At 45.3% G+C, this 23,246-nt stretch overlaps 1 protein-coding gene across 13 annotated transcripts in view; it reads right to left on the bottom strand.

Annotated features, from left to right (window-relative positions):
* PTK2 (protein tyrosine kinase 2) overlaps nucleotides 1–23,246 on the bottom strand; it is an 858,662-nt gene that overhangs the window by 709,351 nt on the left and 126,065 nt on the right. For 6 of the 13 annotated variants that reach the window (XM_078686678.1, XM_078686679.1, XM_078686680.1 and 3 more), the window contains exon 1: nucleotides 18,091–18,412. The exons of the other annotated variants lie outside the window; for them this stretch is intronic. In XM_078686678.1, the coding sequence (XP_078542804.1) occupies nucleotides 18,091–18,199 (109 nt within the window). In that variant the 5' untranslated portion in view covers nucleotides 18,200–18,412. Of the gene's footprint in view, nucleotides 1–18,090; nucleotides 18,413–23,246 lie in introns of those variants that run through there. 13 annotated transcript variants of the gene reach the window in all.

Below are 23,246 nucleotides of genomic sequence, written 5' to 3'. Positions count from 1 at the left end.
CAACGCTCAAATCTCTACACACCCTGCCGTGAGAGCTACGGCTCGTGCTCCTTGCGCCACCAGCTCCAGGGAAACGCCGTGAGGGGAACGGAGGTCTCTAACGCCGCAACTTCGCCTGCAGCCACCGGGGGGCCAAAAACTACACCTCCCAGGTGCCCCGGCGACCAAGTCGCGTCCCTGACGCCACCTTTGCGCCCGGAGGCGCCTGAAAAGAGAGGAACGCCTCTCGCCCCGCGAGTCACGCACAGGAGCAGCCGGGCGAAGTTAGGGCTTGTAGGAAGTTACCTTCTAAGAGTGGGGGGAATAGGAAAACTAAGAGAGCTGGCTCTTCACCTATTACTGTAGGGGGAGAAAATGAGTCCTCAAATAAGACCGAGGTGGCCAAGCTGAACTCCGAACAAATTGACTTGTTGGCCAGTCTCATTGAATCTAAATTAGATCTTCTGATTAACCCCCTTCATGGCCAAATTAGATCAGGTCTCAAAAGAAGTATCCAGACTGGGTGGCCTATTAAATTCTCAATTAGGTATGTCAAATAAGAGCATTCAGGGTGGAAATAACACAAATATAGTCGCGGCTGCCACTCGTAATGGGGATAATAGGAGTTTACAACCTGTGTCATCCACACAATCAGTACCACAGTCCCAACTCACCCCTGTAACGGCATCTGCCGCTCTACCACCCCCCCCTTTAGTTACTCAACCACCCCTAACGACCCTGAGGAATCAACCTATTTTGACGGGGGGGCACCACAGTGAGGGGAGAAGGGAAATAAATAGAAGACCTTCAGTTAATCTACCCCCAGATTGTGCACCATATATAGTGGTATTAACTAATGTACCTGGGGTGGACTCTCATCTTTCTGAGTTGGGGATAGAATCTCATGATTCTTTGAAAAATAAATCAGTGTCATGGCTGAATAGAAACTGTGGGTTCCCATTGTCCTTCTCTGATGATATAATATCAACTCGTAGAGTTAGTTGGATAGGAAACTCGAGGAAAAATTCCAGGGGGGATTGCATTATTGTTAACTTTAGGCATCCACAGCATGTTGCCACAGTCTTGCTCAGAGCGGCTTCTTTGCCAATTGTTGACAACACTGTATGTGCTCGCCCCCTTGGTTTTTTCTATAATCATCATGGCAATACCCCACACTTAGACACTACCCTGCCCAAGTTAGTTCCATCTCTACTTAGACGTGGCTGTAATATACCTCCGCAAACTGGAAATTACCCTGCGAATAGAATGGACTCATTTTATTACAGGTTGACCGGGCCAAATAGTCATTTTGATCATCCACTCCCACTGACCAATCGATATTCCCCGCTAACATCCCTGGAGGAAAATGATTGACTGTCAAATGTCCCGAGGAACAATGTACAGCCTTCACATTCCTCCTGCAGGATCATGACATGGAATATTGCTGGAATTAAGGACAAAGTAGGGAATGAAATTTGGATCAATTATTTAAAAACTTACGACATTATAGTGTTCCAAGAGACCTGGGACCTGATGGATAGTTTCTCTTTGGATGGGTACAGTCACTTTTGTATTCCAGCAACCTGCAGTACGGCAGGTAGAGCTAGGGGTGGCCTAGTGAGCTTATTTAAACTTGATCTTAAGGGCTCCTTAACTTTGTGTAACTCAGGATGTCAAAATTGTCTAATTGTAGAATTATCTTCTCCTGACATTCCTAAGATTTTATTTATTAATTTCTACAATTCACGTGCTAATGAGTTAACTAGTTTTAATTTAGATCTCTTGGAGAAATTCTTGTCAGTCTATAGAAGTAATGTGAATGCTTTTGAAATAATCCTTTTAGGGGACTTTAACACTCATCCCTGCAACCAACCATGTGCCAATACAGAAGAGGAGGGCCCCCCTTATTCCTCTCCAATTCATCTTGAACACTCTAAATGGGGTGAGGCCCTCGAAAACTTTTTGGCAAGATGGAATCTTTATGAATCTGGATGCGGGGAAAGTGGTTCTAGGACCCCTACTTTTAAAGGGACAGTTAATGGTACTATCATTGATTATATTTTCATGTCTTCTTTTGTTTTATGTAAGGTTTTATTGTACAAAACGGAGGTCTCGGTCTTCAGTGATCATAACCCTGTGTCAGTAAATATAATATCTACTGACCTTCTAAATTTTAAAAATGTGACATTCAAGGGAAGCCTAAATGTGATTGCTAAAGAGCAGGGACGCAGGTTAAAATGGTCCAATATAGTTCCTGAAACCTTCTTGCAGGTTGTATTGGGCAAGGTTGAAGACGATGTGGCCATATGCTTAGAGAAGGAGGCTCAAAATATCCACGTGGTCATCGCCTTTGATAAAATTTGTAGACAAATCAATCAAAGTCTACTTGCTGGTCCCAGTCAGATACAACACAATGGGAAAAGATGGTTTAATAAAAGATGCTCTGGGGCACAGGCACGGTTACTTAAGGCTCTGAAGGCTACCCCTAAAGATAGAGTCGAAATAGCAAGTCTGAGATCCGCATATAAGAAAGCTATTTCGGACCGAAAAAATGAGCTGAAAGAAGAGGCCTGGTTGCAACTACTTGCTCCTGAGACTTTAAAAAATAGTGGGCAGTTTTGGAAAATCGTCAATCAACCACTATTCTCGGCTGAGGATAATTCTATTCTAGAAACAAATATCCCAGAGCTGGATTTCACATTTTGGGAAAATCTACTCAACCCCAGATTCAGAAAAACAGCAGATTAATATATTTTCTAGCTCTGAGGGCTTACATGTGATTTTTGAAGAGACAGAGGTAGAAAATGCGATTCAACAGACCCTAAAAAATAAGGCTCCAGGCCCCGACGGGGTTCCCTCCGATGTTTTTAAATGTGCGCCAAAATTTTGGTCTAAAATCCTGTGTAGTGTTTTTAACGCCCTTAATCAAAATAATATTCCGGAGTCTTGGAAAAAATCTATTATTATTCCAGTCTTCAAGAAGGGAGATAGGCAGGACCCCTCCTGTTATAGACCTATCTTCCTAATAGACTCCTCAGTAAAAATTTTAGGACGTGTTATTTTGCACAAATTAACGGTTTGGCTCAACGACAGAGGGGTTTTGTCGAACCTGCAATATGGGTTTCGATCAAAAAGGAGTACTTTAGACCAGTGTCTCAACCTGCAATTGCTTTTAGATAAATACACCAAGGCTAAAGAGGGGTCAATGTACCTGGGGTTCATGGACCTCTCATCCGCATTTGACCTTGTAAATAGGTCTAAGCTATGGCAAATTTTACTTGATATGGGACTAGATCGGGCCTTAGTTAACCTCCTGGCTGATTTACACTCGGGTTTATTGGCATCTGTCCGGGTCACCACTCAGGGGCGATGTTCTAGCCATTTTAACTCAGAACGGGGGGGTCAGGCAAGGGTGTATCCTGGCCCCCCTTCTTTTTACGGTATATATTAATGCCCTAGAATCTGTATTAAAGGAGGCAACCCTTGATATACTGCGTATAGGGGAATTTGGTATTCCAGTCCTCCTCTACGCGGACGACGCTGTCCTTCTCTCACGGACGGGGGTTGGAATTCAACGGCTGCTAGATGCATTCGGAAACTTTATGGGATCCCTTGATCTTAAAATAAATGCAAAGAAGTCGCAAATTATGATTACAGGGAGGTGCAGCAGGAAGAAACTATCTAAAACCTTCCACTGCTGCGAAGAAGAATTGTGTAGAGTGCCCACGTTCCCCTATCTTGGGATTACCTGTGATGAGAGGGGGAATTGGGGCCCGCAACTCAAAAACAGAAATATCTTCCTTGCTAGAACTACTTTTGCACTTCAGGGATTCGCAAAGAAACTGGGGGCAAGACCTATAGCTGCATTGATGAAAATATACAAAGCAAAATGCATTGCAACTGCGACTTACGGTAGCTCAATATGGGGCTATAGTGTTTTGGATTGTCTACAGGTGACAGAAAACAAATTTCTGAGATCAGTTCTCTCTGTCCCACAGTCCACTCACTCATACACCATTCACTCTGAATTGGGGGTAGGGTTTATTTCTGACATGATAAGAATGGCTCCCGTAATATGCTGGATGAAGACCTGGTTGAACCAGGAAATCTCCTTGAACCATATTATCATGAAAGATTGTCTCTCATTAGAAAATTCCAGTAATATTCAGTGGTTGACATATATTAAAAATACCTTTTTTAAACTAGGGAGACCGGAGCTTTTCTCCTCCCCAGAAATAATAACTTCCAGGGACATCACACAAATTAAGGGAGCCATGGCAGAGCTGATGTCTTTGGAAAGAGAGGATATAGAGCTCAGAAAACCCATTGTAAGGGCTAATTTAATTGTTGCTAGTTCACACGGCCCAGAAATGTATCTCACCTTGGTGAACCGCCCTTACCACAGGTCTCTTTTAACCCGCTTCCGTTTTAATTTGATCCACCTGAATCTTGGTTATTTTCCAAATTGGAGCACTCCCGATAATGCATTGCCGTGTTCTTGCGACAACTTTTCCACTCAGAACACATTGCATTTCCTGATGTTCTGTGGGCATTTCACAGAACCTAGAATGACATTTTTGGTCCCCATACTTAGGGAGGCGGGGTTTCTGCAAGTCAAGCCCGCTCTCTTGTACCTGCAATTACTAAAGACCCCACGGACCATTTTTCATGTCGCTAGCTTTTTAGTGAGTGCTGTGAGAATTAAGAACAGGAGGATGATTACTGGTACATAAATGTTCAGGGTTGTATTTTGCAAGGATGTTTTTATTGTAAAATTGACTGCTAGGGCAAATCATTTGGTATGTTTTTATTCTATGTATTGTGATTTTTAAGTCATGAAAGCACTGAGAACACCTTCTTAATTGGTTTTATATTAATATTATGTGTAAATAATGTATTCAATGTGAGTGTTGTTTTGTACCATGGTCTTTTTATGATATTGATTTATCGAAATAAAGTATTCTGACTGACTGACTGGCTCCATCCAACCTTACCAATAACACTAAAATGTTGATTTTTGAATACTTATTTCTGAATTAAATTAAATATTTCATCATTGTTGTATATGCTTGATGAATTTTTGTTTCTGTACTTTTTGTGTATTATTTCACGGTTCAAATCAACATTGCTTATGCCGGGGTCTCCAGTTTACAATAGTGATCGGGGGTGTCACGGGGGTCAGATTCCAATAATGATGCAGTGGAGGTCCCCAGGTTCCTGCAATAATTAAGTGGGAGTCCAAAGAAATCAAAAGGTTAAAATCCACTGATTGCAGCTGGAGATGTTAGCTCCTCGATTACTGCACCATCTCTTCATACTGCACAAGATTCATGATGTTGCAGCGCCTTAACCCTCATCACCATAGGGCTTCAAGACAACCCTTTTTCATGGACCGATAACCATTTTACTTATTTTTCCAACGAGAAATCCAGTAAAATATAACAATATAACAATATAAATATATTTATTTTTCTGATCATATTCTATATTATGTTATGTCCTCTAACATCTTATGTAACCCCCATTGGCACAAGGAAGGCATCGCGGCACTAAACCGTACACAGCGTGCTTGGTCTAGCCACGTCATGGCAACCTCGAGACTGCAGATGTGTACCAAAGTTTATAGGGGGGATGAAAGACGAATAGCGAGCACTTGGTCCAAAATGTATTCTTCGCAACTGATAGAATATTCATTGCGAAGATGGGAGTGCTACCCCATCACTTTTAGTGGAGAAAAAAGTAAAAGGCACCACCTACACGGTGTGTAGGCTCCACTCAGAAAGTGTCACGGTTCGCAGCGCTTGCCGCTCCCTGCCATCCCCGCTAACGCACACAGAATTGCCGGGATACTCACTTCCGGGCGGATGTTAAGTCCCGGTCTAGTCCTGGGCAGCTGACCTGAGGTTACTGAAGCACTTCCGGGGGAAACGCTTAAACATCGGGTTTCCCGCCGGCTCAGTGCTTCGAATCTTTCCTGATTCTCCTGAGACGCGGCTTCGTATGCTGAAGTGCTGTTTTCTAGTTGGTCTACGCCGCGCTGGAGCGCTGTTCGTCAGCTGGTCTACGCCGTGCTGGAGCGATGTTTATTGTTTGTTCTCGCCGCGCAGGAGCGCTTGTTTGTTTTCCGTGAAGCTCACCGCGCTAGAGCGCTATTCAGGGCTGTATGTTTTCTGCCTCCAGTAACCCTTGCCGCGCAGGAGCGCTGTATGGGGGTTAAGGGTCCTTTGCACAGGAGTGCTTTACTTTTGGGGTTCTGTTAATGCAGACATTAGTTTCTCCATCGCGCAGGAGCGCTGCTTGGGGGAATAGCTCCGCTGAGCTGGAGCCTTGTACATAGCTTGCTTTTGCTTACTAGGGATGCCACCGTTTTTCGTGACTGAGTCCTGATTCATGTTACACGCACAGGAGCGCCTTGCTTTCTGGGTTGACATTTTGTTCTTTGGTACCGTGCGCAGGAGCGCTTTCCTTTTGTTTTTGCTTGGGTGCCTGGCGCAGGAGCGCCTCGACTTGGTTAACCTTATTAGGAGCTGATAGACGTCTGGGTACCGCAGTCTACAGAAGCACTGGTGAGTTCCCGGAAGGAGTTTACTTCTGTGTGTGCTTTGGTGGGTTGCGCAGAAAGCGGGAGGTGTGGTTCTTTTCTGATCTGGTTCTTTTCCGTTTTCCCAGTTGGCACCGAGATACCCCGCAAGCTCCACACCCATACCAAGCCTCTACATCCTGGCTCCCTTCCCTGCGTCCATCTCATCCCTGCTGGGTCCTACATTCCACAAGGGTCAGGTGGGTACAGGGGCGGGTGCTCTTGTCGTCTCTGCGGAATTGCTTCACAAGCAGAGGTAAGTCTTGTGGGACACCTGACAGAAAGGTGGTGGTACAATGTACACCAGCGGGTGCTACTAGGTAATCAACATGAGTACTGAAATACAAGTACTTCCGTCAACACCTATGATCACTAACCCAAAAGAAAACAGGTGGCTTAGTGCTTAATTTGAGCCTGTGGTTTCCGGTGCTCGGCGCTGGGACTTAAATGTCAACAGCAGCGCCTGTGAGAGTCTGCCACAAGATGGCGCTGTCTGCCTAATTTATAGATGACCAGAACAGCAGGTATTTATTCATTTAATACACTTTAAAAATTACTATTACGTGCCACCCAAGCTATTCATATAGCTTTGGAGGCCTGAAATAGTCCAAACTGTCGCACTTGTAGGAGTGCGATGGTTATTAGTTGTGTTGTTACTATCATTGGAAGCATGGCGGGGGCAACAGTGAAATCCGGACGAGAGCACTGGAACTTTTTTTTACAAATTAAGCACTGAGGTGGATTACTTTCTTCCCTGCAGCGAACCTGCAATGTTGGTTTCCTTGCGCCCAGGATCACAGGCTCAGTAGCCAATTACCTGATTTAGGAATTTTTCACATAAGCAGGCGTATCTGGGCTAGTCTAGCCGTTTCCTCAGACACCCAACCTGTCCCACGCAACTAACCCACTTGTATCACGAATGCATAGAAACTCTCCAACGAGACAGAGTGCCTAACAGAACTACTTAAGGGGAGAGCCCCCATCATGTGGGCACACAAATCTACCTTTGCAAAGCACGTCCACAAAATGTCTCCCCTCTGTAGGACAATAGGATTTATCTTGTATCAGTTATCACACCTTGTGGCATGTCATACAACACCACATTCCCACAGGGCTTGAAATACACAGAGACAACTAGCTGCGTTACTGGGGGTTGACAGACTAAAACAACAGAGCTCTTAATAGGGTGGCACAACAGTGTCACACTTCTTCACAAGCCCTCCCTTCTTGACACTCAAGTGTAGGCTTCCCTCCATGATCAGACAAGTGCACAAAATATGGCCATCTTTTACATGTCTGCTGGAAAGCTCACTTATCATATAAAACAACTCGACAGGCGTGCAAAAACAATACATATTGATTTCTATGGATATATATGACGTTGACAACACCGGATATTTGTATTTATGAGTGTTGCATTGTACGGTTACACGGGGAAAGAATTTATGACAAACGTCAAGGAAGATACCACTAAAGGACATGTATACAAGGTCAAATGAACAGATATTTTTCAAGATTGCACATGATGGGACAGGAGTGAATTGTTTGCTATGTATAATATAACCATCCAGTGATAATGGGTTGCGACGGCCGGATACGTTGGGTTCTACAGGCTGAGGTGAGGAAGTTAAACCTGCCCTGACTGAAGGTAAATCGATAGTGTGTAATGGGCACCCCTACAAACAGATTTTTACTGGTTAAGGAAAATGCTACATCCATGGTGCAGTACAAAGTAACACCAACAAGTCTTTCCTCAAACAAAGTGCAGAAATACCAGAAAATTAACATTCTTCAAATTCTTTTTCAGTTTTCATACAAGACCAAAATATTAAAATACCCAACCATGACATCTTGGAGAAAATAATGTTGTCCATAACTATGAAAATTCATCCTAATCAGCCAGCCTCAAAACACAATAATCAGATGCAACTGCTGGGGGAGTTCGGGATTTTAATGAGATAAATGTGTATAACTTCGAATCCCTGCAGGACCAATCCAATCTGTCATGCTTCCTAGGTCGATAAACTGAGTACCATCAAATAAGGGCATAGTTACACTTCCAACTTATAAAGTTGCACAATAATAGAAATAACTGCTATATTAAAACAAGCTATTACCAACACAAAGATAAACGCACTGGGATACGGAGCCTTTCCTTACCTAAAAGCTGTGCTAAATGAACTTGTTTTAGAGTGCTTCGTACTGCACTGCTGTGGATTCCAAGCGCTGAAAAACAGGTGTTGCTATTACCCAGTTTGATGGCACTTAATTTGATAGCCTCAAACTGAGCTCCCATTACTGAGGTTCACACTCATGACCTGCAGCACATTTCAGTGGCAATCATTCAATTCAGTGAGGCACCCTGCTAGCCTCAAGTAACCAGACGCAAAATCTGACCTCACATCACCGACACTAAACAAACCCAGGCAAAGCCAATAGGTTTTTTCTATGAAAGACATTAGCCTATCTTTATTTTTGCTTTGCCAGTGCTTGTCGTGGTTGTTGTTCAGTATTAGAAGGAAAACAATTGTGTGTACCCACCCATATATCACGATGCTGACGCCCATCTTGACAATTAAACAAAAACACATCAAATTAAAGGTGTGGAATAGCACCTTTACAAAAAGGAGAGGCCGGGTAGAAGAGTGCATCTGTAGGGCACTCCTGTAACGTTTAAAAGATGTAAATACATATTTTTTCAAAAGGGCTGGGGAAACAGATGAGCTGAGTGTAGGAAAGAAACAGAGGACGTGAAGGTGGGGACAATGGGAAAGAAGCACACAGGGTAAAAGGCAAAAAAACAATGCACCCCCAAGGAGTGTAAAATGACAAATAAAAGTAGTTCCCTCAATATCAGCATTGGGGTGATACAAGTCATCCAACCAAATAAATGGTAAAATAGTTATACGACAAGCACAAGAACGGGAAGTAAAGGATAAGAAGGAAGAAAATGAAATAGACAATAAAGCAAACCAATCAATAAAAAGCAGGCTGACCCTAAGCCTACTTTAAGTGTTGGAATTGTAAACAACAGGTATGTCAACAACAGACATCCTGAGCGGCCATGATTATCTCAGCCCTCAGCTCCACCTGCTGCATACAAGCTCAACTCCTGCTCTGTATATGTGCAGATTGGACAGACCTGGCTACCACATTTCAAAATAAGTGCACATGCATGCTTATCACTGTCTGCGCTTTAGCTTGGTTTGAAGGTGGCTGCCCCATCAGCTGGTCAGACATCTCACTGGATAAAGCACCTGCTGTAGAAACGTATTTGGAATCAAAGAAGGAGTAATGAATATGTATGCATCTAAGGTAGTTATAAATAAGGGCTATTAGAGTGACCTATGACAACAAGTACATAAGTGGATAAGATTATCAATACATTAGGGTTTCTACAGAACATTCAAGTGTCTCCAGCTCACCGGATTACGTCAAATGATGATGACACCAACTACCGTGCCAGCATGCAGCCCACAGGACTGGCCAAACAGAGGGCTTGTATTGACCAACAGAGGCCTTCTTTCTTAAATTCTGATGTTCCTGGGGTACTGGTGTTCCTGCAGTCAATTATTTCACGATAATGCTCTCTAAACTGGTCATTAATCCTCCCTATCTTTTAGGCCCGCCTGGTGAATCAAAGGACAGATCAATCAATCAATGCGATCTTGATTCAGATTATACAAAGAATAAAAACAATGAACATCAAATACATTAACAATGATTCTCTCATGTAGGAACATCATAAAATGATTAGATAGAGCACTCAGTGCAAAATGATGTAAAGTTATGTCCAAGACATGGTTTAGAACACTTGGATTAATGAGATAATCTATCTAAAACGCAGGTAGAATGGAAAAAACAAGACAAACGTCATAATACATTAATAGCAGCACTCTCGGATTGGACAATCCTCATAAATAGATCAATAAAACATACTGTGCAAATTTTGGATGCAAGAATTATATCAGGAATTACATCAGAGGCATAATTAATAACACTTGTGATCAAGGTAGTAAGTAATCTGTATAAAGTGCAAGTAGTCACAAGAAATTAAAGCGAAAATACACAAATATAAAAGAATAATATAAAAACCATTGTACAAAAGAATCTTATGGGCAAATGGACGCAGGGGAAATTATCCATATCTTAAATTGGTTTTCCTCATATCATATTTCAAGATGGGTAATTGACTTCTGCCTCCTAATTGAGGACTTAATGTATATCAAGGTTGCACAACCGGTGTAAACATCATTCAATTTACATAGAAATGTAAAAGCCTCTTGGTAGTAAATGACCTTATGTGATGATAATAATAATGGAAATTAGTATTAGGATGGGTGCACAGCTTATTAATGAAAATTAATCCGGTTGGGTTCACCTAGGGTGGCGTAGATACCCCTAAAAACGCCAATAGTAAGTCCATAGAATGTGATTCCAGAAAGTCACTGGGACCATCCCCTTGGGAACACCTTGTTTTCCTCTTGTCAACAGAGGATTCCACAAAGTTAAATGTTTCAAGTTTCTTTTAATTCATCAATGTTTATCGAATATTGGTTCAAAGCATATTCGTTAATCAATGTTATCACTCATTAGTAGGCATGAGTGACATGTTAATTCATGAGACATCATTATAATTCAGAGTGTCCAATGCATTTCGGGCTATAGAATGAGCCCTTCATCAGGGAATTATAATGATGTCTCATGAATTAACATGTCACTCATGCCTACTAATGAGTGATAACATTGATTAACGAATATGCTTTGACCCAATATTCGATGAACATTGATGAATTAAAAGAAACTTGAAACATTTAACTTTGTGGAATCCTCTGTTGACAAGAGGAAAACAAGGTGTTCCCAAGGGGATGGTCCCAGTGACTTCCATAATAATAATAATGAGCACAATACAAATAATCAAATTTTTTTGCAAAATTTACAAGACATGAAAAGTATAGCGACTGGCTTTCCACTGCATGGACACTTATATTTTTTTGTATCCATGCCTCAGATTTTGGGAATGCGACTAGGTAATGAAGGATCAAAATTGTAGTCTGGTTAAATAAAATCTGTCCTGAGCATCTGTTACAGTAGTCGGGTATCCTTGTACCCCCTGTTGCAAGGGTACTTGCCAGTATCTATCTACGGTTGGCTTCACTCTTTCAGGCAATTCTCTATCAGCCTCCCTTTTTCCCATATAAACGGTTCTCAGTTTTTTCTTACTACATTGCAGGACACTGGCGGGGCAGTGATGCTAATATTATCAAAACACAAAAAATATGATGGATGAAATGTTAAACATTTTCAAACATTCACCCCCAGTCACAGATCTGGGTTAAAGCAATTGTTACTTTGCTCACCACGCCATTCCAGTTTGGACACAGCCATATGCAAATCAGCCTTGACCCTGTTCCCCCATGGGAATATTCCAGCCCAAACTGCCAGGCCAGGGCCTCCCTGGACCGGAAAACAAGTATCCTAGGACCGGTTTCGAGGCATCACCCCATATCAGGCAGGTTAGCTTGAAGCCGGTGGAGTAGCGAGCATGTAACCCATATTATAGTCAATTTCCTGCAATAAGTTGGACAGATACCTGCACTTCCCGCACTTTATTTACAGATTATTATGAGAGGCACAAGTTTCTTCGGACATAGTTCCGTATCCAAACTATATACTTTCAGTTCGCTTTCCCTTAAAAGGTACGTGGTTTCCGTCTCTTCCTGGCTGTCACTGTGAATTCCCAGCGGAACAAAGCACTATGCACTTTTTTCTTTTTTGCACATTTTACACCGCGCAAAGAGTGCTGTTTCTCCGCCCTATGTTACGAGCATTAAACATTAGATCCCATGTTGCAGCCTTTACTTATTTGCACTGTCTGGGAAACGAAACCGTTATACATACTGTCTAAATTAAATGTTGAGTGCCATAAAGGTACGATCTTTATATTGAATCACTCTTTTATGGTATAGATGTCTTTTAATACTGGCCTTTAGTATATTTAACACGTTTTTCCCTCAATCCTATGAATGTTAATACTGTAAATGGTTTTCTTTTATTTGCTATGACTTTTATGGCTCAGTTGAGCCGAAAAAAGCATTTTGACTGACTGACAGATCCTTCAAAGGCACTTTATTAAAAGTCAAAGCAGGTTGTGGAGGAGGCAGAATGAGGCGGGGGAAGGGCAGTTCATAGCAGTCCTACAATGACCCTCAGGCCAAGACTGGCTTCACGCTAGACATCCCCACTTTTGTAGAGTGTCACATTGGTGGGAACTCCTAAGGTGGATTGTGCAACACAGCCAGACAAGCTTCGGAACTCTCCCGCCAAGATCCAGAAAGATTACAAAACCTTACTAAGCGCTGTAAAATCTAGACTGTTCCTATTATTCCTGACACCCCCTGCCCCCCCCTCCCTAGATTATTCTACAGCACATGCCCTCCACCCATAAGGAAACATTAAATGCACCGCCAGGAGACCAGGTGGAGATGGTACATGTGGACAAGTGAGACCATCTACGTCATCCTCTTCTGTGCCATCAACAAGCCTAAGCAACAAGACACATAATACTACCCACAAAGTATACCTTACACAACAAACACTCAACCGCCCAACCATATGCATCAGGCAGGGCACAGATAGGCACAATATCTCATCCTCACACCCTTGAACATCACTGGTACGTGCAAGAGAATCAAGTCCTCAACAACACAAAAAGGGACACAAGCACAATACACAATGCTTCCTGCAGTCACGCGACACTCTACCGACCATTTCTACTAGGCCACACCAGTTGTACAACCAGGCCCGGTTCTAGCGGGTGGGCCAGGCCCACCCAAACATGATGTTGTTGGAGTATACTCAGTGTGTTAAAATACCCCTCACACACCAAAAGGGCCCTTGGTGTCATGCTTCATCATCGGTGTCTTCCCGCCCCCGCTGCGGGACGGGGCAGTGCTGCGACAAGCGACTACGCCAGAGCACCTTTTTATTGTGAGTGCTATGTGAGTGAAATGAGGTGAGTGTCAGTGGGGTCAGGAGTGATATGAGTGAGAATTAAAAAATACCTGGCCTAGTGTTAGAAAAAACTATTTAATAGGCACTGGCTGGTATTGTTAAAAGGGGTGAGGCGGAGGGCAAGAGCGGGTTACTAGTCTTGCTCTCCTGTGTGGGTCAACATGTTTCGGGGCGACATGCCCCTTCGTCAGGACCGGGTATAGATCCCCCTGTCACTCACTAATGTGCTCCCACAGATGGAGAGTGTAATGTATTATCAATGTGTATGGATAAACTTTATAGATACACGTGTTAAAGCTAAATCAGAAATTCTGATGATATAAGCTTTAGAAATGAGGAGGCAATGCCCCATGAGCCAAGCTGGGCGAAGGGTACAGAGGGTCCAATCAACCCCAACACCTCAGTGCTTCCTCCTTCGTCAGTGGCTTCCGTGGTAATGACCACGGAAGCCACTGACGAAGGAGGAAGCACTGAGGTATCTATAAAGTTTATCCATACACATTGATAATACATTACACTCTCCACCCGCTCTACCCGCTCTTGCCCTCCGCCTCACCCCTTTTAACAATACCAGCCAGTGCCTATTAAATAGTTTTTTCTAACACTAGGCCAGGTATTTTTTAATTCTCACTCATATCACTCCTGACCCCACTGACACTCACCTCATTTCACTCACATAGCACTCACAATAAAAAGGTGCTCCGGCGTAGTCGCTTGTCGCAGCACTGCCCCGTCCCGCAGCGGGGCGGGAAGACCCCGATGATGAAGCATGACACCAAGGGCCCTTTTGGTGTGTGAGGGGTATTTTAACACACTGAGTATACTCCAACAACATCGGAATATCTACTGATTTATTTTCAGGTGGTCTCTGTTGATTATTCATACTTTCATAAGAGGAGGATTAGCCCACCGCGGTGCTGAGTTGCACCACCTCTTCACTCCCTTTTTTGATATCCCTTAGCCACCCAAACAGGAGCCTTGGCCCTCGCAGTGAGGGCTTGAAGGCAGGGTGCAAGGGCATTGACCTCAAAGGGTGTCTGTGTGTGTGCGCCCGGGCCGAGACAGCTTCCCGGGGCGCGCACACACAGTTTTTGAGATTATCGCAGCCGCCCCAGAGTACTTCACAGGTCTTTAAGACCATTTACATATGAACGAGGCTTTGTTTATTTTAACACCCCTTCATCTCCACATGGCGAAAGGCGAAAAATCCTTTCTTTGACATGGGTAACCTTTGCCTCTTGTTCTGCTGTGTGGATATTCAGGAGAAAATAAGTTTGTTTATTCCTATTCACCGTTCCTGACCCCTGCAGCTGCTTATCACATCAGGCTGCCTGTGACAAAGTTTGAATAATGGAGTAGGCAAGAGAATGTGTTACTATTTCTTTTTCTTTTAAAAATCTGCACAGGCCCAGCACCACACATACTTCATGTGCGCTTCATTTAAACAGTTTTTATCATTATCTTGGCTAATGCAGGATAACAATTAGACAATACAAAGTTCCCAGATAACGCTGGTGATTAATGATCCTGCTGGAGAGCAATCATTTGTCTGTTAGTTTTTAAATGCAGATGAACTGTATTTTATGTGGAAGCTCAGTGGGTTACTGCCTTTGTCACAGAGATCCTTGTGTTACTTACAGTTCAGAAGTTACAATCCTAACATAGGACAGTGACCAATGAATTGTCACCAAAGAGCTGCATACAAACATGAATGGTATAGTTAGAACTTCGCTTTTTTTGTTTTGTGATATAGTTAGAACTTCCTCAGTCTTTCATTATTCTAATGTTGCTAAACTGAGTATGTTTGGGCAGATATACATTTTTATCAGTAAAGCTGACACCCATGTAATACTTTTTAAATCCTAAGGTTGTGTTTCCCCAGACCAAACCCTTTTAAGATATCCTGCCCACCAGTATGAATGACATGTGATTCCTACACCTTGTAATACTCATTGGCTAATGTGACATTCCCTGTAGACTGATTTACATACTTGTATGATTCATTGTCTCTGTTTAATGTGTGCGTGGTGTAAAGTACTGACACACACTACACTGATATTAGTAGCGCTATACAACAAATGAAATGCATATGAGAGAGTGGCTACGTAGAGATAAGGGCACTGGTGGAGGACGACAGTGAGGGAATCTGAGGAGGAGGTCCACGGAGGGCTACGGAGAGATGAGGGACGCTGGTGGAGGGTGGCAGTGAGGGAATCAGAGTAGGAGGTAGTGGCAGTGAGGGAATCCGAGTAGGAGGTAGTGGGAGGAGCTTAGGAGCGATGAGTGGCACTGTTGGAGGGTGGCAGTGAGAGAATCCGAGGAAGAGGTCATGGGGTGGAGGGGGAAGCTAGGGCGAGATGGGGGTCACTGGTGGATAGTGGTAGTGAGGGAGTCTGAGGAGGAGGTCATGAGGGGGAGGGGCTACAGGGGGATGAGGGGCACTGGTGGAGGGTGGTAGTGAAGGAATGTGAGGAAGAGGTCATGGGATGGAGGGGGAACAAGGGAGAGATGAGGGGCACTGTTGGAGGGTGGTAGTGAGGGAGTCTGAGGAGGAGGTCATGAGGGGGAGGTGCTACAGAGAGATGAGGGGAACTGGTGGAGGGTGGCAGTGAGGGAATCCGAAGAGGAGGTCATAAGGGGGAGGGGCTATGGGGAGATGAATGAATGAATGAATGAATTTTGGATTTATAGAGCGCGTGGGTACCCTGGAGCGTCCCAGCGCTGTACCGCTGGGGAACCCGTCCTGGCTTTCCCTGTGAGATGGTCCCTTACTGGGCATCCCCAAGGTGAAGCTACAGAGTGTTGAGGGGCACTGGTGGAGGGTGGCAGTGAGGAAATCCGAGGAGGAGGTCAATAGGGGGGCCATGGAGGAATATGGGGCACTGTTGGAAGGTGGTAGTGAAGGTATTTACGGAGAAAGATGTCCGTGGTGGGGCACCAAAAAAGACATTCGCATCAGCGCTGAAGCCGGCCCTGTCATGGCCTTTCTGTTTTTATTTATTTAATTAGCATGTGGGGTCACAAGGGCTACTGTGGAACATACTTTAAAGTGCGTGCTAATTATATTTACTGCTATAGTCAATGTTTTAAGTTTGAAGGTGATTTTAATAATGTTTTTACGGGGAAAAATGAAAGTGGAGCCCAATGGTGCCTGATATGGAGCTGGGACCCAAGGTCAGCTGTGAGATAAGGTGCATTGGGGAGGAGTAGGTATAATCAAGCCTGTAAGGGAGTTCGTTGCAGAGTCCAGGGTCAGGTGGAAGTAGGTATGAAGAGGGACTCTCCCTGAAGGCTCCCACAGAGGAAGCCCGTGAAGTGTCACTTGCCTGATACTCCCACCTCAGAAACCTCCTCTTCCCATCAAAGGAACATTACATGGAAAAAACACTTTTGAGAGTGATAATATATGGAAAGAGATTTGGAAAAGAGTGCGTTTTACTGGGCAGTGTAAGACTAAGAAGAGATAAAGGAGGGCCCTGGAGCAGGTCTGCCTAGACATATATGAGACAAATCGAGCCCGCAGTGGCCCACCCAAATGCGTCCTTGGCCCACCCAATTAAAAATTCCTGGAGCCGGGCCTGTGTACAACACAGCAAGGGCACAACCCGGCGCCCCTGGAAGGGGGGTTTCATACACAGTGTGAAATGGAGCCCTCTGAATAAATGCACCGGGTGCAATCACACCAGGCAGCACACTAAACACACAGCTCCGCCGGACAGAGTAAATAAAGGGACAGCGCACACTAAATGTCTCCATTAAAAGGAAATGTGGCTGCTTAAATAAAAATACCCATTGCGGTGACATCGAACACATTAAATAAATGTCTCCACTGCAATGACACTATATGAATAGCCCCATTGCAGAGATATCAGGCACAGCACACGCATGTCCCCATTGAAATGAAATGTGGCATGTATTTAATTATCATATTTATAGGGCGCTGAGTTCACTGGAAGGAATCTAGGCGCTAGTCACAAAAGGTTAAAAAAACAATCCATCTACACCATCCAAAGAAGGAACTAGCAATCTGCAGGACCCAGCCACAAACCCGAAAACTCGCCGTTTCCCTGCTGATCAGTACCCAGGGCAGTGTGGACTGACTGTTGCGCGACGGAGTGAAACCCGATTAAAGATATTTTTTAAATCATGTTCTGCCTCGTCATGCAGTCTTTAACGCCTGGCATCTGTATGGCGACCAAGACCGGTCCACCTATGATCACTGCCACCCACCCGCGCGCTGCAACCAGAGCGAAGATGCGAGTGTCAGGGCAGGCGGCTCAGGAGCAGCGAGGAAAGCCCCGATAATGGATCGATGCTGCGGGGTCAATGAACGGCAATAAGAAGAGGTTAGCACCGGCGGGCTGGTGCGCAGCGTCCCAGAGCATGGAAACCACAACAAACAAGCATTGCAAGCAGCCGCAGCAGTTTAAAAGGCAGCACTGGTGGAGGGGTCCGGGTGACAGTCAGAATGCGCTCTGGAGCGAGAAGTGTGAATATTTGGCACCGAGCCTTCTTACCATAGTATGTGTGTTCCATGAACGCCCCCACGCATGCACACAGCTTCCCCAGTAAGGCGGGATTCGGTGTCGGGAGCCGGTCCTTGGCGCCCCGCTGCCCGGCTGGCATCTAGTATTTTGCAGGGTCTATTGAAGGGCACCTGAGGTGGGCAGAGCGCTGCTTCCCCGCGGGCAGAACGCCATCCGAGTGAGGGGCAGGCCTCTTTTGTGTCCTTTCACTCTGGCAGGCGTCAGCAGACAAAGGCCTCCCTCCATCTGAAAGTCAGCCGGCTCCAGATGACGAGCCGCCCAGCCGCCAGATGGGCAGCGCCTGCCGGCAGACAAGCACTCACCGGGGGGAGGAGCGCTACGGAGGGGAGGCACCGCCCCTCCCTGCCCCAGGGGGGCACTCTTCAGGGGAGCGGGAGCGCCCCCTGCTCTGGCACCGGACTTTAACGCAGCGCTCCAGCAGCAATACCGCGCGCTATCAGGAGTGTAGCGCCATTCTGTGACAATGAAGCACTCTCAACAGGAGGGTTAGCGCCCACACCCCCTCTTCCAATACCGCGCGCTATCAGGAGTGTAGCGCCATTCTGTGCCAATGAAGCACTCTCAACGCGAGGGTTAGCGCCCACACCCCCTCTTCCAATATCACGCGCTATCAGGAGTGTAGCGCCATTCTGTGCCAAAAGGACACTCAACGGTAGGGTTAGCGCCCACACTCCAATACAGAGCTCTAACGCTCCGCTGCAGCAGCAACACCGCGCGTTATCAGGAGTGTTAAAGCAGCTCTGTGTCCACAGGGTACTCTTAGGGCGAGCGTTAGCGCCCCCTGGTCTAATGACACGAGCGCTTTCATGGCCTCACTCCAATACCGCCCTGTAGGAAGGGTAAGAGCCAACCACACACTTCAGTGCCAGCGTGAACACCGCCAAGCCTCAATAGCGCGCTCTAAATGCCACCGACTAAAGAGACCGGTAGCGCCTCCCTGTTCCAGCAGCAGACTCTGATGTAAGCGCTAGCACCACTGCCTCTCCAATCTGGCACTATGAACACGATTACCCCTCCCTGCTCTGAATTTGCATACTGAGAGAAGCGGTGGGCCACCTTGATCCAATCCAATATCGCACTCCAGCGCGCGCGGGCCAACTACACCTCCCTGCGTGAGACCACTGAAGGGCGCGGGTGTGAGGAAGAATGGAGAGCTCTCCAGGCGCTCTTCAATAATGGCTATGAAGGGGACCTTCTGAAGTTTAGCAAAGTAGAATACTAGTGCGAAAGGCCCCTCAGGCCGGGCACCAACGTCGAATGCTGGTGCTCACAAAACATTCACATATTCATCGCCAAGATGCCTCGGTGAAGGTGCCCTTTAAAAATACACGTGTTCTGTTATATTTAATGCCTATAGAGACCACCCCACATGATAAAATATGAATAATTTTGTATAGTGCTTTTAACACCACAATTGTACCGGTGTTGTAGTTTTACGTAGTGTTGGCATGCCCCATTTAGATGTCCCCAGTTTATTGACCCATTGAGATGGATGGGCTGACCGTGCCACAATTCCACCTTACGAACCTAACACAAATATCAGCAGTGGGTGCCTAACTCGCTGAGCAACCTTGCCAATAAACAAGTACTAGTTTCGATTGGTCTTAAGCATGTGTGCACATATTCTATGGAAGTACTTTGGATCAGAACACTGCAAGGGGTTGTATTGCTATAACTAACGGTATTATATTTCCTACAGGCTTTTAGCATCACCTTTGGTTTTAGGCAGTCTTGTATGTTTTTTAATAACTATAGCGTGTAGTGCTTTGCATACTGCACGTGTCATGGTTCCTACTTTACCAAGGGCCCTCACACCCAACGGCATTATACGTCAGGAACAAAAGATCTCCGGTAAAGAGCCCCTCTGTGGGTGCCCATCGGGTATTGCACCGCCTACCCGACGAGGAACAGACCCATGCTGGACCGGTTGTTGCCGTGGTCTTTTCTTTGCTCCTGGACCCTTCCTTCCTTGCCAGCGCAGCTCCTCGCCGTGTGGTGCGAGGCGCTTTGTACAGAGAGGGGCGTCGTTTCCTGTTACCGGATTTTCTGCACTGGGGAGAAAGAACAGGCAGGCTCAGGGCTGCGAGCGGACCCGCAGGGACTCTAACTTCCAGGAGTCCCTGCGCGCGGTCAACCCTCTACACCTGGGTCGCTCTCCCTGACCGCCACGCCCCCTACCCCACCTTCTCCTTTTTATTAGCGCACCGTGATCCCACAGCGCGGGAGCGCGCGGGAGGGCGCCGGGAGAAGCCCGGGACAAGGGCGGGACCGTCTGTGGCCGTCCGGGGCCGAAGGAGGCCGGGCCGGGCCACCCCTCTTGCCAGCGCTATTCACCATTTATTTCAGTAAGTGACATAGACTCTCCTGCATTATCTTGTAACCAATATGCAATGACTACAAATACAAGCCCTGCAAACAGCCACTTGATGACTCTTTCAACGGAGCCTGGTCCACTGGCCATTGGTCCCTTAGACAAATTCTTTTTTAATCGCTCATTGACAATAGACAAAGAACTAACTTTGGCTGAGAAGCGCGCAGAGCGTAGGTTATCCATTGAAATACTTAAGAACTCCACGGACAAGTTTCCAAATATAACCTACCCCACTCTGGTAACCCCCTTATCATCAGTGAACCTCCCAGTCACATACGAACACTCTGTGGTTCAGGGCGATAAAACAAATAAGAGTGTCGTGGCAGATTCAAATAATCCTTGTGGTATTAAATCCCACTCATTATCGCACCTTGATATAGGTCCCCAGGTTACATTGGCCAATCCCAAAATCGGGCTCAAAAGGAAACGACCAGCTGCGGTAAAAAAATGCAAAAAAGTGGCCAGACTCCCACAAAAACCTAGGAAGTTACATAAACTTGTGATCATCGATAAGGCAGCTAATGAGCAAGCTCAAAGTACAGGAAGTGTAATACCAACTATTCTTGTATCTCAGAATAGCCAAGACATAGTGAACAATTCTTGTACTGTTTCCAATGTACCAAGTAAAGAAAATGTTGTATTATTTGCAAATGTGCTTCCCGAACTGGAAAAAATGTTTAAACTGCTACTTACCCCGATCGAGGATAGAATTGCTAAACTCGCAGATAGGTTAAACCACTTCGAGCAGACAACATTAGACAATTTCTATTCTACAAAAACCCTGATTAAAGCAAATAGGGCGGAAGCAAACACAAACCCCCATGTCATAAATAACCCTTATGGGCAAGACAAGGGTAGAAATCCCCGAAATGGCTCTCCTTTACCTCCCAAACAAAACAAACCTCCAGCTAAAGCCACTACAAAAACTTCAGATAGGGCTGAGAGAGTGGCTGCTGGTTCTGAACCATCGCAGTCGACTTTAACACATCCTGCACAGCCCATACTAGCCCAGATACAAAATTCACCGGCCGTTGCAAATGTTGAGGTTACTTTGTGCCAACAAGTGGGTAAAGCACCAACATCTGTAAACATAACCAATAATATACGCATACCTCCAAACATCCCGGGGGGAGGAAACGGGGCTAATGTATGCCAGCCGGCTGGTAAATCCTTGGCATCGTCCCAAGCAAATAATAAACCCCAGGTGCAGAAGCCTGCCCTTCAACTTGTTCCTCAAGTTCCCAAATCTATCCCACCGCCCTTGCCAAAGCCACCTCATAGAAAACCCCCAATTAATCTTACTCCTGACTCCTTCCCCTATGTGGCAGTTCTTATCAATGTACCATCTTTACCCTCAGGACAGAGAGAAAATTTCCAGATGCTTAAAAACAAGACCATGCACTGGTTAAAGGAAAACCGTCCTCTGCCGGGTGATGTAGATGGGCTGATAATAGGGGCAAGGAGAATTGACTGGATGGGTTACACACCAAAAACCCTGGGGGGGGGACTGTATAGTGGTTAATTTCCAAGATCCTAGGGTGGTGGGATGGATAACACGACAGGGATGGGGAACAAATAGGGGTGGTATTGGTATTGTGGACCTTACCTTTTTTTACCCCCGATCCTCAAGTGTAACTACAAGTTTACTCAATAAGCCCTTAATCCCCCCTACTGTACCATGGCCAGTCATTTCTTTACCACCTCCCCCTGCTGGTCATAATCACACCTCACATACATACTATAATCCCCATATAGGATGGCAGGATTCGGGCAGGGGGTTTTGACATACTGGCATTGATAGTATAGGTGGAATTATAAATGAAGCAGAAGGGTTACGTGATGTTTGTGGTAATATCATTGCTACAAACTTATTGGTGAATAACATTGAGGCGGGGTGTGTGGCTGAAGAAGGTGGTTTAAGACTGGGAACACTAAACACAAATGTCTTACACCCTGCAATAGATGTTTTAACTGTGGACCCAACAGATGATTTAGAAAGGCTGACTAGTCCAATGGAGAGCCCAATGTCAGCCCATGTATTTCCACCTGTCATAGTTGGGGACAGGACAAATGTAGATACTGGTACCCTCTTATCTTGGAATGTCGCCGGGTTGGCTAGCAAGCTGGATTCCCAACCTTGGGTGGATTTTATAAGTGGTTTTGACATTTGTTGTTTCCAAGAAACCTGGGCTTGTGATCCACTCTTTTGCCTAGGTTATTTGAATTATTGTATACCAGCCTCAAAAGGGGGAAGAGGGCGGCCCAAGGGTGGCCTAACTGTTTGGGTTAGACAGGATTTGCACATTAAGATAAAAATCCTAGATGTAGGGAACATTGATCTACAAGCACTAAGAATCTTTGTTGCTAAGGGCCAACCAATAGATTTGTACAATGTTTATGTGAGAGGAGACAAAGTAACAAATCTATCTACTATCGAGTTGTTGTCTGATGCCATGGAGGCCAATTCCCAGGAAAATGTAAAGATAATTGTTGGGGACCTAAACAGGACTTTTGAACCCTTGGACTGTACAAATGACCTTATGGAGAGTGAAGAGGATAATCTCTGGGGAGTACCATCTCTAAACCTAAAAACTGTGAAGCGATGGACAAAAGAGATTTTATTGCTAAATGGAATTTGTTTGGAACAAGGCCTAAGAGCTCTTAATGGCAGGACACCTGGTGACAAGGAGGGCAGCTACACTTTTGACAATGGTATTAATAGGAGCCGAATTGACTATATATTGTGTAGTCTCCA

This window comes from Lissotriton helveticus, chromosome 4_1, assembly GCF_964261635.1.
Source record: "Lissotriton helveticus chromosome 4_1, aLisHel1.1, whole genome shotgun sequence".
NCBI classification, from domain to species: Eukaryota; Metazoa; Chordata; class Amphibia; order Caudata; family Salamandridae; genus Lissotriton; species Lissotriton helveticus.
Note: the sequence above shows the minus strand (reverse complement) of the source record. Positions and strands in the feature narration are given on the sequence as shown.